A 17,567-nucleotide genomic window follows, 5' to 3' on the forward strand; every position below is an offset into this window, starting at 1 on the left:
TGCAGAATTATGGACGAGGACTGAATAGCCTTTCCACATGCCAAGGTCGAACCCTCACTAGTCAAGCCCTCTAAACAAGGCTGCAAGCACGCGTTGCAGTACTCCCCAAGATACCAGGAACCAACTAGGGACGATCGCATGAGATGTACACCCCATCCAGTGGCGATGAATCGGTCGAGACCGAGTCCAATTTGAAACTACTCCCCTTGAAACAAGGGAATCTCACGCAAGACCCGCAACCCTCGAGCTCGAAATCAACCGACCCGAATCCCACGATCGATGTCCCCGAGGGCGATCGTGACGTCTCAAAGCGGATTGAACAGTTCCTAGGCGAGGACCGTACACCATTATCGGACTCATTTGATACGGACTTGGAGGGGGATTCGCCCAGATCGTCTCTGGCCCTGAGCGACGACTGGGGCGGCCCAGCGGACAAGGGCTTGTTATTGAAAAATGATGGCCAGGAGGAACTCAAGGGCTTCAATTGGAGATCGCTGTTTCACTTGCAATCCTGGTGGAATGTCGCTGCGTTTGGCATAATCGCCATTGTGATGGTATGGCTGTCAATAAAAGGCTTTCCGTGGTCTTCGACAGGCGCAACAGTGAGTGAAACTGTGAGTGCTCCTTACTTTCCATTTTTTTTTTGCCATGATAAGCTGTTTAACAGTCATATGTACAGCAAACAATTCCCTGGTACCCTACCCCCTTGGGCGGAACAAGCACAGAATGGAAGGAAAGTTATGTCAAGGCACAAGAAATGGTCAGACGGATGTCTCTTCCTGAAAAGGTGAACATCACTACTGGCACAGGCTGGCAGATGGGACTATGTGTTGGAAATACTGGTAAGGACTGACTGACGACCATCCCATCACCATGACACACGCTTATGTGAATTCATCTGCTTCAGGACCCGCTGAACTCGTTGATTTCCCTTCCCTTTGCCTCCAAGACGGCCCGCTCGGTCTCAGATATGCACACAACATTACTGCGTTCCCTGCAGGAATTACAACCGGCGCTACATGGAATCGCGAATTGATGCGAGCTCGTGGGTTCGCTCTTGGAAAGGAAGCGCGGCTGAAAGGTGTGAACGTCATCCTCGGCCCTGCCATGGGCCCGCTCGGGATGATGCCTGCGGGAGGTCGCAATTGGGAGGCATTCGGATCAGATCCTGTCCTGCAAGGAGTAGCTGCAGCGGAAACGATCCGCGGCATCCAGCGAAACGGAGTCATGGCGACGGCCAAACATTTTGTAGGCAACGAGCAGGAGCATTATCGCCAAGCATTCGAATGGGGTACTCCAACCGCCCTCTCGTCGAATATTGATGACCGCACTCTGCATGAGGTCTTTGCCTGGCCTTTCGCTGAGAGTGTCCGTGCCGATGTTGCTAGCATCATGTGTTCGTACCAGATGGTCAACAACACGTATGCTTGCGAGAATAGTAAACTAATCAATGGCATTCTCAAAGATGAAATGGGATTCCAAGGATTCGTGCAGTCGGACTGGCTAGCTCAGCGTTCGGGCGTCAACAGTGCCATCGCGGGCCTGGACATGAGCATGCCTGGAGACGGCTTACATTGGACTGATGGCATTCCCCTCTGGGGAGGTGAATTGACTCGCGCAGCACTAAACACTTCTGTCCCTATGGAGCGATTGAATGACATGGTGACCCGCATCGTGGCAGCCTGGTACCATTTCCGACAAGATTCTTGGGAGCGACCTCCACCGAATGGAAATGGCGGTCCAAACTTTTCATCCTGGACTCAGGAGGGAATCGGCCATCTACATGAAGGCTCCCCGGATAATGATGCTACCGGGGTGGTCAACAGATTTATCGACGCGCAAGGAACTGGTGCGAACGCCCATTCTATTGTGGCTCGTCAGGTTGCTGCAGAAGGCACTGTTCTCCTAAAAAACGTCAACAACACCCTCCCGCTCTCACGACAGGTCACCGGCGATGCTGGAAAATACAGGGTTGGTGTCTATGGTGAAGACGCAGGCCCAGGAAGTGGCCCAAATGCTTGTGCTGACCGGGGCTGCAACCAAGGAACTTTGGCCTCTGGTTGGGGCAGTGGTGCTGTGGATTTCCCGTACCTGGTGAGTCCATGGGAGGCGCTGCAAACTGTTTGGTCGAAGGACACAGTTGATCTTCAAGGTTACTTGACGAACAATGTTGGATTCAAGGACCTCGCAGATCAAGATCTGTGTCTAGTCTTCGTGAATGCAGATGGAGGTGAGGGCTTCATCCGTAGTGATGGCATTGATGCGGATCGCAATGACCTTTTCCTGCAAAAGAATGGCACTGAACTCGTGGAAGGAGTTGCCAACCACTGCGGAGGTGGCCAAGGCCGAACCGTCGTCGTTGTTCATTCGATTGGCCCTGTTGTGATGGAGTCTTGGATTGACTTTCCTGGCGTCCACGCCGTGCTCTATGCCAATCTTCCAGGCCAGGAGAGCGGAAACGCTTTGATGGATGTGCTTTTTGGTGATGTCGATGCCAGTGGCCGCCTTCCCTACACTATCGGCCGAAGCTTGGAAGACTATGGCCCAGGAGCCCAGGTGCTCTATGAGACTCAAGACCCGGTTGTCCCACAAGTCAACCTCAGCCAAGGTCTTTACATTGATTATCGCTACTTCGATCGATACAACATCACTCCGCGCTACGAGTTCGGCTTCGGTCTATCATATACAACCTTTGACTACACTGCCGTCAGCATCGAAAAGCTACAGAAGAAGACCCAACACCCATCCCAAAGACCAAAGAATGAAGTTGAACCACCTGCATACGACAGCAGACCACCTCACCCCTTCAGTGGGCTGTTCCCTCCAGAATTCCGCACCCTTCGCAAATACATCTACCCCTACATCGTAACTAACGATGGAACTAATCCCGGTCCATACCCATACCCGGATGGATACGATAAACACCAGAAGCCATCCTCCGCAGGCGGTGGACCAGGCGGAAACCCCTCCCTCTACGAGCCCATGCTCGAGCTCTCCGTCGAAGTAACCAACACAGGAACACGACCCGGTCAAGACGTGGTGCAGGTATACGTCTCCTTCCCAGAAGATGTGGCCGAACACCGCGGGCTTGGCTGGTCGCGTGAAACAATCGATTTCCCAGACCGGGTATTACGCAACTTTGAGAAGATTTTGTTGCAGCCCGGGCAGACGGAAACTGTCAAGATGACGCTGACTCGTAAGGATCTCAGCTATTGGAGTGTTCGTTCTCAAAATTGGGTGCTTCCCACTGAGGGCAAGTTCCGTATCTGGGTTGGGCGAAGCTCACGAGATTTACCGCTTGTGGTCGAGTTTTAATATCGGCCGCAGTTGCGTTGCTTCTACTGAACATTGGATCTTTTAAAGCATGGCTAGGCGCTGTTTCATAGACTGAACGTAGATCTTAATTATATGGATTCACGAATCCAATACAATTGAAAATATTACACATGCACATGCCATTGACAGGAATTAGGTCCCATCGTTGGACATAAAGCTTGGAGACCATTAGACCAGAGATTGGAAGGTGTGGACATAAAAACGGCATAGCATACTATAAAATGTTACACGAAACGAGAAGTGAGGAATAAGATATTGGAAACGTTTGACAGAACTTTTGCTTCGCATGGTAGATGCACATGCACTGAAGTGTCTATCTGGAACACATGTACAATACTGGCGAAGGCTATACAACTAAATCTATGCCAGAAAGAAAACAGGTAGATCAACTAAAACAAACATAAACGCCGAAACACCGTCTATCAGATCCAATGCAGACCAAAACATTAACATGGTGCTCATGATGCCTAGAAATCACTGAAACCAGCTATCCCCTTGCGATAACGAATCATAATGCTCTGTGAGACACGTTTAAGCCTCATCGTCGGTATCCTGGGGCTTGGGGGTGCCCTTAGGGGAGTTCAGCCATTCGATGTGACGAAGACGGCGGCGGGCCTCACGGTCCTTCATCTGGGCGCGGGTCATCTTCTTCTTCTTCTTAGCGCGGAACTTGAGTTCGCCTTCGTCGCCAGAGTTGACGGCAGAGGGGGCGGCGCTGGTGGTAGCCGAGCCAGTGGCAGGGGTGCCAGGGGCGGAGGGAGTGTTGGGAGCGCTGTCCTCGAAGCGGTCCAGGCTAACGGCGTTGTTGGTACGGCTGACAACACGTCCATCGGCAATGTGCAACTGCTCGGGGCAGAGGGCACCCACGAACTCTTCGTTGTGAGAAATCATAACGACACCACCCTTGAAGTCACGAATGGCAACAGCCAGACCACCCAAGGAGTCACGGTCCAAGAAGTTAGTCGGCTCGTCCAGCACCAGCAAGTGGGGGTTGTTCCACATGGCACCAGCCAGCACGACCTTGACCTTCTGACCACCGGAAAGACCGGAGATCTCGTTGTGGTTGGCGATCTCGGGGTCCATACCGATATCCTCAAAGTGCTTGGAGATGGTCTTGGGGTCAAGGACACGGAAACCGAGACCTTCACGCGAAGCTTCGTGATCATCGAACTCCTGGACCATCTTGAAGAAGCCGAGCTCCAGCAGGGTCTCGCGAGAGATCATGGTGTTGTTCTTGGGGAGGAGACCAACCCATTTGCTGTGAATGATGTTAGTAAAGATGTTATAAGGAAAAGCAAAAGAAAGATCAACTTACACCTCATACTGGAAGGACTTCTTCCACTTCTGACGACCGATCAAGGCCTCGATACGGCGGGCACCGCGGCCGTCACCCAAGTCGACGTGCTTCTCGAGCTGAGCCTTATCGGCTTCAGTCAAGATACGGGTCTGCTTGAGGAACACTTCACGGTCATCACCGTTGGCATAACGCCACTGGAGGTACTGGCTGGGAGTCTTCTCCAAGTGCATCTCAACGTGCTCAAGAGCGTGCTGCTTGATGTAACCAATACGCAGGTTGGGGTGCTTCTCGACCTTACCCCCCTGGGGAATGGTCTCACCAGTGAGGATCTTGATGAAGGTGGACTTTCCAGCACCGTTACCGCCGATGATAGCCACACGGGAGGAAAGGGTGAGTGACAGCGAGGCATCGTGCAAAGATGGCTTGGGAGCATTGGGGTAGGTGAAAGAAACGTTGCTCATACGAAGAATGGCACGGGTCTGTGACTTGATACCAGACAGAATACCGGGAGGAGGGAACTTGAATTGCACGTTGGAGGCAGACAGGGTGTAGTAGCTCTTGCCCTCGGGCTTGACCTTGACAAAGTCGGCAAGGTTACCCTTGTAGGAAACGAGCTTCTTGCCCTCGTAGTGGTAGATGTCTGTGCAGACCTCATCGAGGAAGCCAGAGTCGTGACTGACGATCAGACTAGTGATGTCGGTGTGCTTCTTGAGGTACTCCTGCAACCATTTGACGTTGGCCACATCCAAGTGGTTAGTAGGTTCGTCTAGCAGAAGAACATCGGCCTTCTGGAGCATAGCACGAGCAAGAGCCAGCTTCATCTTCCATCCACCAGACAGGGAGCCCACGGGCTGAGACTGGCGACCCTCGGGGCCATCGGTAAACCCGAACTCAAGGAGAACCTCGGCGATGTGCTCCTTGCCTTGGGAGGCAATCTTGGGGTCCTTGGCAACATACTCGAAGATGCTAAGGTCGGCATCCTCGCCCTGGTTGTGCTCGACAAAGCAGGTGCGCACTTGGTCCTGAGGAGGGAAACCCTCGAGCTTCTCGTTGGCAATACTGCGCATCAAGGTGGACTTTCCAGCACCGTTGCGACCGCAAAGACCGTAACGGTGACCCTTGAGCAGGCGCAGCTTGGTGTGAGAGAGCAGAAGCATACCTCCGTAAGCGAGTGAGAAGTCGGCGTTGACGATCTCAACCTCGTTGGGGTCTTCAGGAACGGGCTTGCCGTACTTGATCTCGTCCTCGGCGATGTAGTGGGCCTCCACGGCAGCAGCAACGGCAGTAGCCTTCTCCTCCGACATGAGACCACGGAGGTAGGGGGCAATGCAGGCTGGGATACGGTCGTACATGCGGCAGTTGATGTCCTCGCGGATCATGCCGGCAACGAAGAACTTGACTGCCTCCTGCAGCTTCACGTCGCCGAAGCCAGCAAGGCCGCCCTGTTCCTGGATCTTGGCGTCCAGCACCGTCAGGACCTCCTCAGGGGTGATCTTCATGATGGAACCAGTGGCGACATTGCTGTCGCTCATGGCCTTCTCAATAACGTCGAGAGCGCGGGCCGACAATTCACGGACCTCGGGCAGAGAGGCACGGTCCTTGACAGACTTGACACCAGGCTGGAGCTTGGGGAGGAAAGTACGAGCCTCCATGGGGTCGTGAACCAGCTTGGTCAAATTCTCCACAACGACAACGGTCTGGCGCAGAGTTTCTTGAGGAGTGGTGGGGGTGTTGAGGGAACGCTCAAGGAGAGGGGTGAGCATGGCCAACACGGGCGATGTGACAATGGCGACGAAAGTAGTCTGGGAGAGGGCGTGGATGGCCTTCTGGAGAGTCTGGGCAGAGGGCTGCTCCATGGTCTTAATCAGGAGCGGGATACGGGGAGCGACATCATCGTTGGACAGGAGGGTGGTGAGGGCGTTCATGGTCTTGCAGGACTGCTTGGTCACTTCACCTTTCAAGTCATGCATGCCAGACTCGACGATAGGAATGAGCTCCTTGAGGGTCTTGCCCATAGCATCGCGCAACAGGTCCTTTTGGCGCTCCTCGTCCTTGGTGCCGTTACCAAGTTGGGCCTTGACGGCCATCTTTTCCAGGAGGGAGTAAGCACCAACGAAACCCTGCCACTTGCCGGAGCCCTTGCTCAAGTAACTCTCCAGAGCAGGCAGCAGGGCGTTGACCATCGCCTCAGGGCTGAGAGCGCCGAAGAGAGCGTCGATGGCGTACTGAGCAGCATCGCGCACGACGGCACCCTTGTCGGCCAGGGAGTCCAGAGCAATGTTGAAGATGCCACCATCGTGCATCAGGAACACATATTCGCTGAGGGGGAACTCGCGAGGGAAGCGCTCGAACAGAGCGCCGATGATGAGCATGGCACTCTCGCGCTTGGCGCCATTCTTCTTATCAACAGCGGCCTTCTTGGTCTCGGCAAGAATGTCGTAGTTCAGGAGGCCAGCACAGCCAACGCTCTGAATGAGCAGGTTTGTCAAGGCATATGCGCCATCGAGGGACTGCTGGGAGGACTCGGCGGAGAAGATAGTGTTGAGGAGGGACGAAATCTCTTCGGTGGTGGGGGGCACGCCGGAGGGGCCCTTGGCGACAACGGTCGGCATGGTCTCAGTAGACACCGTGTGTGGCATTGTCCAGAGAATGAAAGGCTCAAAGGATGAGCGTCGATATCAAGGATATCGAAGAGGCGAAAGGGAAGGGGGGGGCGCGCTCGAAGTGAGAGGGGCAACTCTAGGGCACAAAGGGCGATCAGAGCGCAACTCACACAAACAGAGAATCGAGGATCAGGTGGAATCGCAGGATCTATACAAGACGATTCTCAGACACCCAAAAGACCCAAACAGAAAAAAAAAAACACAAAGAGGGGAGAGTGAAGAACAGGAGATAATCGCCGCTTGATTGCTGATCCACCTGAATTTTTTTTTTGTTATGCTGAGTCAGCCAATCAGCGGGCGGCGCGGGGCCAGATGACAAAGGCGGCTAACCGCATTGGTCGTGTGTGTTTCTGCCTGAGGCTAAAGGTGCCTCGTGGCCTGAAGATAAGGGTGTCAACACTTGTGCCTGGCAATGTTGCCTTACTGCCTTATCGCCTCTGTCCATGTTCATCCAGGCCACCTCATAGATAAAACATCAATTGCTAGGCAGATTACAATAGGATTTGAAGTGCTCTCACTTAGGCATACCTGGATGCTTTTGCTTTGACTTTCACAACGACTCCAATGTATGATCCATGGAGATGTGAAATATATATTGCATCCACCACTATATCGCCGCAAGATGGTGTCACTCTTTGCTTATATTTGTCCTAATTTGATTTATTTACACCCACCGAGTGAGTTTCTGCGTACCATCAGAGAAGAGGATGGGCGATATAGGCCCTTGTGGCCTATATCGGATTGACTCCCCAAACCACGTCATACTATAGAACAAAGTACGATACTTGTGAATGGGCTGAATCTCAAGATTGTTGAAATCAGACTATATAGTTGTCAACGAGATTGTATTGGCTCTATTATTACCTATACTATGTGGAAGCTACAGATACATTCAGGATCCCTCACATACCAAGTCGGTCACTTTTACAGCCGATGCCGCATGCAACCGCCACGGGCCTCGGTAGACTGCTACCCCCCTGCCCCCGCGTTCAACCGACGCAAATAGGCCGATCACTGCATAAGTTCGGTTATTCTGATTTCTCTCGAATTTCCTCTTCTTTCAATCTTTCGATTCTTCAATTGCTGTGCATTTCCAGCTTCACCTCCCCGCGTTCCCGCCCCCACAAAAGTACCCCGGACCCATCTACACAATGGCTCTCTGGAGATCCACCCGCCACGCCTCCAAGTTCGCCCAGGTGAGTCGAGAAGCCACTGTGAGGGACTATCTCTGACCGATTCCAGGCGACACGGCCCATTTTCTCTCGTAATTATGCCACTGAGCCCGATCTGAAGACTACCCTGAAAGACGTCATCCCCACGAAGCGAGAGCTTCTCCAGAAGGTCAAGGCCCAGAGTGACGAGTCAATCGGAGATGTCAAGGTCGGCAATGTCATCGGTGGTATGCGTGGTCTCAAGGCCATGTTATGGGAAGGCTCTGTCCTGGACCCCGACGAGGGAATCCGCTTCCACGGCAAGACTATCAAGGACTGCCAGAAGGAGTTGCCCAAGGGTACCTCGGGCACTGAGATGCTCCCTGAGGCCATGTTTTGGCTGCTGTTAACCGGTCAGGTACCCTCGACTGGTCAGGTTCGCGCCTTTTCGCGAGAGCTGGCTGAAAAGTCCGAGCTGCCCCAGCACATTCTTGACCTGATCAAGTCTTTCCCATCTAACATGCACCCTATGACCCAATTGTCAATTGCTGTGGCCGCTTTGAACACCGAGTCCAAGTTTGCCAAGGCCTACGAGAAGGGTATCAATAAGGCCGAGTACTGGGAGCCCACATTTGATGACAGCATCTCCTTGCTGGCCAAGATTCCCCGAGTGGCTGCCCTCGTCTTCCGCCCGAACGAAATTGACGCGGTCGGCAGGCAAAAGCTTGACGCCGCTCAGGATTGGTCATACAACTTCGCAGAGCTGTTGGGCAAGGGTGGCTCACAGAACGAGGACTTCCATGACCTCCTGCGTCTGTACTTGGCCCTGCATGGTGACCACGAGGGTGGTAACGTGTCTGCCCACGCTACTCACCTCGTTGGAAGTGCTCTCAGCGACCCCTTCCTTAGCTACAGCGCTGGACTTTTGGGTCTTGCCGGCCCTCTTCACGGTCTAGCTGCCCAGGAGGTCCTCCGCTGGGTCATGGCCATGCAGGAGAAGATCGGTACCAAGTTCAGCGACGAAGATGTTCGCACCTACCTCTGGGACACCCTCAAGTCCGGCCGTGTGGTTCCTGGCTATGGTCACGGTGTCCTGCGCAAGCCCGATCCTCGTTTCGAGGCTTTGATGGACTTTGCTGCCACCCGCCCTGATGTTTTGGCCAACCCGGTATTCCAGCTAGTCAAGAAGAACTCGGAGATTGCTCCAGGTGTGCTTACTGAGCACGGAAAGGTACCTTGATCCCCGGATCCTATAGACACATATACTAACAGTCTGTAGACCAAGAACCCTCACCCTAACGTTGATGCCGCCAGTGGTGTTCTCTTCTACCACTATGGCTTCCAGCAGCCTTTGTACTACACCGTTACCTTCGGTGTCAGCCGTGCCCTTGGTCCCCTTGTCCAGCTGATCTGGGATCGCGCCCTGGGCATGCCCATTGAGCGCCCCAAGAGCATCAACCTCCTGGGTCTGCTCAAGAAATAAATGTCATCCTGGTAGCCTGGCGCCACCTGATGCTCATTGTCCACTTATGGTTCAATTGATGAATTCGATGCGAAGCGAAATGTTTTTCTTCATGCTTTTTGTTGGTTAGACCGCTGCTTGCTGAAGAGCAATTCCATAGACTGGATGGCAAAAGTCCAATAACAACAGGGGAAGCCCTTCACACACACCTATAAGATTGAGATAATGATAGGCAGGCCAAAGTAGATGAAACCGTATGCTCGCTTTGTGTCTTTTGTATAGGAACGGTCATACTTGGCATTGTGTACATAATTATGACCCCTGTATGCAAACAAACCAGCCCTATAGTTCTATTTTAGGATCGCGAACGTGGCTGATCTACCTGTATACAGTAATTTAGGCGTGCATATACTTTTAGCTGTAGCTAGCTATGATATGACCAGTCAACTCTGGTCAACTGACCTTTTGAATTTTCACTCCTAAACCTATTCCATATCTTCCATATCTTTCCATATACAATGTTTATTTCTCGGGGTCCACCTTCAAGGGCAGAACGGAGTATACAAGGCCGTCATCGGCCTCGACTTTCCTGGAAACGGACGGAAACCACGTGACAGGCTGAAAGCGATCGAATCACCAACTTCATTTCGCCAACTCCATCGCATTTCAGCGGCCCCATTGGCCTTTGAGGGTCGCCCCAGGTCCCCACATGATGTAATACGCCTCGCTGACCAGTTTCCGGATGAGCGGTCAAAACTGGCTACGTCTGCTCAATTCATTCCTTACATCCTTTTCTTTTTCTTTCATCACAATGGCTCCCCTTAAGCTTAACAGTGCCAACCTTCCACAGATTTCCGCCGCCGGCGACCAGGTGAAGGTCCCAACCTACGCCCGTGGCAATGCCGTCAAGGAGGGCATCGTCCATATCGGGATTGGTGGCTTCCACCGAGCTCATCTGGCGGTCTATGTCCACCAATTAATGGAAAAGCATGGTGTGAACGACTATGCCATCTGTGGTGTTGGCTTGCAGCCCTTCGATGCTGCTATGCGCGACGCCTTGGGTTCGCAGGACCACCTCTACACTGTCATCGAGCGTTCGGCCAAAGGTAGCACTGCCAACGTTGTTGGCAGCATCAACTCCTACCTCTTTGCCCCTGACAACCGCGAAGCCGTGATTGCCAAGATGGCCCACCCCGATACACACATTGTGTCGCTCACCATCACCGAGAGCGGCTACTACTACAACGAGAACACCCACGAGCTCCAAAGCGAGAACCCCGACATTCAGTTCGATCTCAACCCAGCCAACGATAAGGCACCCCGCACCACATTCGGCTTCCTTTACGCCGCCCTTGCACGCCGTCACCAGCAAGGCCTCAAGCCATTCACCGTCATGTCGTGCGATAACATGCAGAAGAACGGTGCGATCACACGGCACATGCTCGAGTCATTCGCCCGCCTGCGCAACCCTGAGCTTGCCAAGTGGATTTCTGAGAAGGGCCACTTCCCCAATGCCATGGTCGACCGTATCACCCCCCAGACTTCCCCCGCCGACAAGCAGTCTCTCGCCGAAGACTTTGGTATCGAAGACTCTTGGCCTGTTGTTACAGAGCCTTTCATGCAGTGGGTGATCGAGGACTGCTTCTGTGACGGTCGTCCACCATTTGAGAAGGTCGGCGTTCAGCTTGTCAATAATGTCCATGATGTCGAGCAATTCGAGAAGCACAAGCTGCGCTTGCTCAATGGCAGCCACTCCGCAATTGGATACCCTGGTCAGATGGCTGGATTTAAATATGTCCACGAAGTCATGGAGAACCCAGTCTTCTCGAAGTTTGTGTGGCAGATGATGCAGGACGAGGTGAAGCCGCTGCTGCCTCACATCCCGGGCGTTGACATCGATGAATATTGTAAAACCCTCATTGAGCGCTTCTCCAACCCGACTATTATGGACCAGCTGCCTCGTGTGGCCCTCAATGCTTCTGGCAAGATCCCACAGTTCATTATGCCATCCATTGCTGAGGCCATCTGGGTGACTGGCCCGTTCCGTCGCCTATGCTTCGTCGCCGCAGCTTGGTTCCGCTACCTACACGGTGTAGATGATAAGGGCCAAACTTTCCAAGTCGACGACCCTATGCGCGATGAGCTTCAGACTAAGGCCAAGTCTGGAGGAACCAACCCCTCTGAGCTTCTTAGTATTAAGAACTTATTCGGTGACGACCTGCGCGGCGACAAGCGATTCATCGAGACCATCACCACCGCTATGGAAGAAATTGCGCGGGATGGCATCATGAAGACGCTTCCCAAGTACGTCGATTAATTTACAGTGGATGGTTTAATTTGGCAAAAGGATTTTTTGGAATATGTGTCTTGGATGATGTTCACGTTGTTTTCTACGAATGTATCACGAGGGAGTGATTTACGAGAAGAGCGAGATATAGAGATAGATGATCGGGATAAAATTACATATTTATTTCACTACACCATGGCCTACAATCCTGAAGCCAGACACATGACATTGTGTCTAGAACCCAATATAGGAAATTGCAAGGGCCAAACTGGAATGCAGTGGGACATAGTTCAGGATTCCGGTTTTCAGTCTATATCTCTATCGTCTAGTTTTGCCCTTTTTTTGCTGGGGTTGAAGCAAGGGGTAAGATCACAATCTCCAAGTCAAGCCTCATGGGTCCCGGCGGGAGGTCCCGGCTTGATGGTATGGTGCTTGTTCTTTCTAGGCCCAGGGAACTAAACAAAGTCCCGCACAGGCGGCATCTCTATCAAACCAAGGACTTGGTGGAGGATGGTTCCTAACCCTATAAATCTCATAATCTATTTCATTCATTAAGTCAATGTATACTGTATAGTTGATCACAAACTTAAGTTACAAATAGGTGCCTGAAGTCTCTTTCTGGGAAGACAATATAGGAGTGTATCATTCTTGTGCTATCAATTGGCCTTCTGACTCCTCTTTCCAACGCCGCATTCCTAGATTCCTCCCTTTCATTCGCGATTTCCGAATCTAGACGCATGACACGGAGAAATAGACCGGTGTCGGATAATTGGTCCGAAAGAGACTTTTCGCACTTGGTAACCACTCTGATGGCGCATTCTATGTTGTTTGTTGATAGTAAACACCGGTGAATGATACTTTCTTTGTATAGCTAAGATTTTTTGAGCCTCAGATTCCGAAGCTTAAAAGCTTCAACTTCCCTGGACCGAGAATGATTCATTATCATTTTCAGTCGACAACTCTCGCCTCGTCTCTCCTTTCGTCTTTTCGCCAGACAAACATTCATTAGGACCAGCGTGGTTAATTGCTGCCTGTCATTAATTTCCGCAATTTAAACATACTTCGTTTCTGTGTCTTCCAAGATGAAGACACTTACTTTAATTTCCCTTTTTGGTGTCGCTACACTCGCCCACCCAGCGGGCCTGGTGAGTTTTCTTTCAGCTCAATCGAATGATAATTTCTAATGATTGATCAGTGGTGGGGTACCGACATCTGCTATACCAGTCCGGAAAACACCGACAATCACTGCTCGGATGTTCAGCAGACTGGCTTTGACTGGTCCGAGTTGGCCGACGGTGATAATTGGGGCTATGATGGCTTCGACTTTGTTGGATTTACCCCCAAGAATGGCTGCGGAGCCATGGAAGTGAGTTCAGGATATACCTATCAAATACATCGATCCTAACTGTGAAAAGGAGAACTGCATTGGGGGAAAGCTCTCTAGAGACGACGACTACACTCTCAAGGTGGATGCTTCCGACGCTCCTTTCTCTATTCGCAACTTTCACTTGACTACTTCTCGTCAAACCGATGTGATTCTCACCTACAGGACACCCGAGGGTCACGCTTGTCATCAAGTCGTATCCAGCTCACCCGACGGAGTCAATGTCCAGAATGACCAGTGTGGTGGCGCTGTCTCAGTGGACTTCCAACTTCCTGAAGAGAGCAAGTTCGGCGAGTGTGAACTGAACATCCACCAGGTCAACTTCGACTGTTCCGCTGGCGAAAAGCCCCCAGGTCATCCAGTTCCCAGTCCATCTCAGTCTTATCCGGAGTCTATGTCAACCCCAGCTACTGTCCATGTTACTGTCCATGAGTCGACTTCCAGCACACCGGAAGTCTCTTTGCCTACCAGGACTCCCGAGATAACCACATCCACAGTGTGGACTACTGCCGAATTTACCGTTACCAGCTGCGCACCAACAGTTACTGACTGCCCTGCACACTCGACTGCGGTGGTAACCTCGACATATGTTCTATCGACCACTGTCTGCCCGTCTCAACCCACTGAAACTGGACCTTTGCACTCAATCGGCTGGGGAACGACCTCTGCTGAAATCTCTTATGAGAGCTCTCATATTTCTATCCCGGATCATCCTCCAGCGGTGACATCCAAAGCTGGCGAGCCATCTTCTTCTGCCGTGCCTTCGGAACCAATCCCTAGTTCGCCCAGCACACACGCTCCATGCCCTGAATTGGTTCCTAAGTGTATGAACACTTGGCTCTCAATCCCAAAGTGCGACTCGAACAGTGATGCGGCCTGCTTCTGTCCATCTTCTGAGTTTACAGACAAAGTCACCTCCTGCATCCATTCCTGGGGTAAATCAAACCAGGAGATCCAGTCAGGTCTTTCTTACTTTGCCGGTATCTGCGCACCATATGTACCCAAAAATCCAGCTATTGTCGATATCGTTCCTACCAGCACTCTTCCTGGTCCTGTCACCAAGCCCAGCGTTCCCTCTCAGGTTGTTGCTATCACAAGTACACCTGTTGAGCATCTCAGTGCGGCCACGACAGCCCCCCATACCCCATGTACTACTATCACTTGGTCTTCTCATACGGTTACTGTCCCACAGGTTGGGTTCAGCACCGTTACGGGTTCTTCTTCCACCACTGTGGACCTAATTCTTATCACTCCCACCGCTACTGTGTGGAGTCATACTTCCTACTCGTCATCCACTTCGACCATGACAACCCAGTGTAAAACCACCACTCACTCTCTTTCTACTACTGCTGCGTCGAAGCCCACTGAAACCATTGTGGCTTCCAATTCTGGATCAAGATCAGGCTCTCCGAGCCCGTGGGCATTTGGCGTGGCTATTGTGGCTCTTGCTCTTTGCTAGCCTCAGGGCGGAGCTATCATCATATATCTTCAAACTTTTGTGATATAATTGAGCACGTTTCTACATTCAAAGTGAATTCAATTGGTGAATGCTACAAGTTTAAACCCAAAATCGCAAATGACCTTGCCCAAAACATGTTGTAAGTTCAGAATATATGCTATCCCGAGATGAGATGCGTGCGGGAAAACAAGCATATCCAATAGTGGTGGGATGCTTCTTGAGACGTATACTACTGTCGGATGCTCGGCTTTATAAAGTCTGTTGATGTCAATCACAACCGAGCGCTTCCATCTGACAATTGATTCCAGTCCTTCTGTCCATACGGCGAATAGCTGTCTTCACCGGGAGCAATCCAAAGGAAATGATCATCCTTGCCTTCTGGTGCCTTGGTACCAAGGAGTGCAGGGTCCACGCCCTCGTCACGGAGAGGTACCTTGTTCTGCTTATGGTTATGAATGTGAGTAGGATTCTCGACAACACGCAAGAAGAGCGGAACAGCATATCGAGGTAGCTTGGCGCGGGCAAAGCGGGCAAGTGCTGTGTAATCAAAGTTCTGACGGGCTTCTGGGCTAATTTGGATCGCTGCACAACCGGCTCGTCCTTCATGATTAGGGAGACGGACTCCATATACGTTGGCCTCGGCCACACCAGGGAATTGGCCGATAACTTCAGCGACCTCGGCAGTGGAGCTGTTAGATAGTGATTAGCTATGGCCTTGAAAAGTTAGTGAATCTACTACTTACACGTTCTCACTCTTCCAACGGAAAGTATCCCCTAGTCGGTCAAGGAAGTACCAACGACCATCACTAAGTCGACGTAGAGCATCACCAGAGCGATAGTAAAGATCTCCCTTCTTGAAGACATCACGCAAAAATTTCTTATTAGTGGCTTCCGAATTGCGCCAGTATCCTTGGAAAACATCCTCCCCGGGGATATTGACGAGAATCTCGCCACCCTGGTCATAAGGCGAGCGAACCGCAAAGCCAGTCTTGGAATCCCGAAGAATATCACCAGTTTCGGGGTCAATTGCTACCGGAACATAGACATTATGCATTACCCCACGCATAATCAGCCCATGGTGGCCAACACTGCCGGCCGTGAATGGACCGCAATTGTAATTGAAGAGACCGAAGATCCCCTCGCTGCTGTTGAAGAACTCTCCCACCTCTGCAACCCCGAATCGCTCGCGAAACTGCTCCCAAACGTCTGGGCGAAGGCCATTACCATACATGCAGCGGACCTTGTGGTTCTTGTCTTGGGGCGAGGGCGGCGGAGCAAGTAGATAGCGAGCGGTCTCGCCAACATAGACAAAGATAGTCGACTCGGAGTCGCGAATATCATTCCAGAAGTTGCGAACGCTGAACTTGGGACCGATCGCGATACTGACTCCCATGACCAGACACGAGGCCAATGATATCGCACCAGTACCGTGATATAAAGGCATGCAACTGTACCATCGGTCACCGTCCGGGCCAGGTTTATCCCCCATCATCCCCTGGCGTATAAAGAGAGTGGTGTAAAGTCGAGCCATAGTGAATGCGCATCCCTTGGGCAAACCAGTGGTACCCGAGGTATAGATCAGAATAGCCGGGAACTCGCCCTTGATACCCTTTGCTAGCTCTTTTGGTGGCAAAGACGTCGGGAGCGTGCTGATTTGCGCTTTTAGGGAGCCATCTAGTGTCATGGGGCTCATTCCAAGGCCAGCGATGGCATCCAGAGATTCCCCTACCCGCGCCTGGCAGCCGGAATCTTCGTCGACTAGGAGAATCTTCGAGCCACTGATCTTCAAGCAGTGCAGGAGCGCATCACCAGCAAGATTGTAATTGATGGCAGCAGGAGCACAGCCAATGCTCCATAGGGCTATCCACACCGCCATAAACTCTGCACTGTTTTGAAGATAAACAGCTACAAGCTCGCCCTTCTTCACTCCCTGCGATAGGAAAAAGTGGGCATATTGGCAGGCCTGGTCTTGCACTTCTCGGTATGTATATGACTTTTCGCGAGTCCAAAGGCAGCTCATATCAGGGTGGCGCTTCACGGTCTCCACGAAGACAAACCATGGATTTCCGCGGTTATGGCTGACTGCATCCTGGTCAGCTTGCCTTGGCTAATGATTTGGATTGTTTCATACCAGCCCGAGCATATTCGCGCTCTGCTCTCTTCGCTGTGAGAATGCCTGACACGTCTTTCTTGATATGGAATTTGGCGTTTAGATAACTGGCGACAGTAGCACCACCAAGCAAAGCAGCGGCAGCAGTTCCTGTGATCGGTCAATTTGCGCTCTTAGTGTATAGATATGACCATCGCAATTGATAGACAAACCTAGATCCATTTTTGGGCTGAGACAGGCCTTATGGTCGCGTTATAAAAGTTACCGAGGTCGGACCACAACACACAGCAGAAGCACAATGGTATGCGAGATTCGAGATTCTATATTCAAGCAGCAATTGAATGAAGAGAAGAAACAAATTGCAAATAAAGAGGAGAATAATGCACGGCCCTCGGCAATGCGACTGAAAGAGCCCTCG

At 51.8% G+C, this 17,567-nt stretch overlaps 6 protein-coding genes across 6 annotated transcripts; 4 read left to right on the plus strand and 2 right to left on the minus strand.

Moving 5' to 3' along the window:
* Positions 1-143: 143 nt before the first annotated feature.
* On the plus strand, positions 144-3,315 carry N7508_007259 (beta-glucosidase; the record flags this gene model as incomplete). Its single annotated transcript, XM_058465323.1, has 3 exons — positions 144-614; positions 680-842; positions 908-3,315. 3 exons carry the CDS (start codon positions 144-146, stop codon positions 3,313-3,315), a joined length of 3,042 nt encoding a protein of 1,013 aa, XP_058319176.1.
* Positions 3,316-3,867: 552 nt separating this feature from the next.
* On the minus strand, positions 3,868-7,272 carry N7508_007260 (putative mRNA-nucleus export ATPase (Elf1); the record flags this gene model as incomplete). Its single annotated transcript, XM_058465324.1, has 2 exons — positions 3,868-4,594; positions 4,652-7,272. The coding sequence occupies 2 exons, from the start codon at positions 7,270-7,272 to the stop codon at positions 3,868-3,870; spliced, it is 3,348 nt and encodes a 1,115-aa protein (XP_058319177.1).
* Positions 7,273-8,447: 1,175 nt separating this feature from the next.
* Positions 8,448-9,930, plus strand: mcsA (putative citrate synthase Cit1; the record flags this gene model as incomplete). The annotated part of the gene is made up of 3 exons (XM_058465325.1): positions 8,448-8,492; positions 8,539-9,678; positions 9,727-9,930. The coding sequence occupies 3 exons, from the start codon at positions 8,448-8,450 to the stop codon at positions 9,928-9,930; spliced, it is 1,389 nt and encodes a 462-aa protein (XP_058319178.1).
* A 790-nt stretch (positions 9,931-10,720) lies between these two features.
* On the plus strand, positions 10,721-12,226 carry N7508_007262 (mannitol dehydrogenase family protein; the record flags this gene model as incomplete). Its single annotated transcript, XM_058465326.1, has 1 exon — positions 10,721-12,226. The coding sequence occupies one exon, from the start codon at positions 10,721-10,723 to the stop codon at positions 12,224-12,226; it is 1,506 nt and encodes a 501-aa protein (XP_058319179.1).
* Positions 12,227-13,278: 1,052 nt separating this feature from the next.
* N7508_007263 (CFEM domain-containing protein) lies at positions 13,279-15,039 on the plus strand (the record flags this gene model as incomplete). The annotated part of the gene is made up of 3 exons (XM_058465327.1): positions 13,279-13,341; positions 13,392-13,562; positions 13,612-15,039. 3 exons carry the CDS (start codon positions 13,279-13,281, stop codon positions 15,037-15,039), a joined length of 1,662 nt encoding a protein of 553 aa, XP_058319180.1.
* A 271-nt stretch (positions 15,040-15,310) lies between these two features.
* N7508_007264 (putative very-long-chain acyl-CoA synthetase family protein (CefD1)) lies at positions 15,311-17,371 on the minus strand (the record flags this gene model as incomplete). Its single annotated transcript, XM_058465328.1, has 4 exons — positions 15,311-15,728; positions 15,783-17,121; positions 17,171-17,299; positions 17,362-17,371. 4 exons carry the CDS (start codon positions 17,369-17,371, stop codon positions 15,311-15,313), a joined length of 1,896 nt encoding a protein of 631 aa, XP_058319181.1.
* Positions 17,372-17,567: the final 196 nt, after the last annotated feature.

This window comes from Penicillium antarcticum (genome assembly GCF_028974205.1).
Source record: "Penicillium antarcticum strain IBT 31339 chromosome Unknown utg000006l_segment0_segment0, whole genome shotgun sequence".
NCBI lineage: Eukaryota > Fungi > Ascomycota > Eurotiomycetes > Eurotiales > Aspergillaceae > Penicillium > Penicillium antarcticum.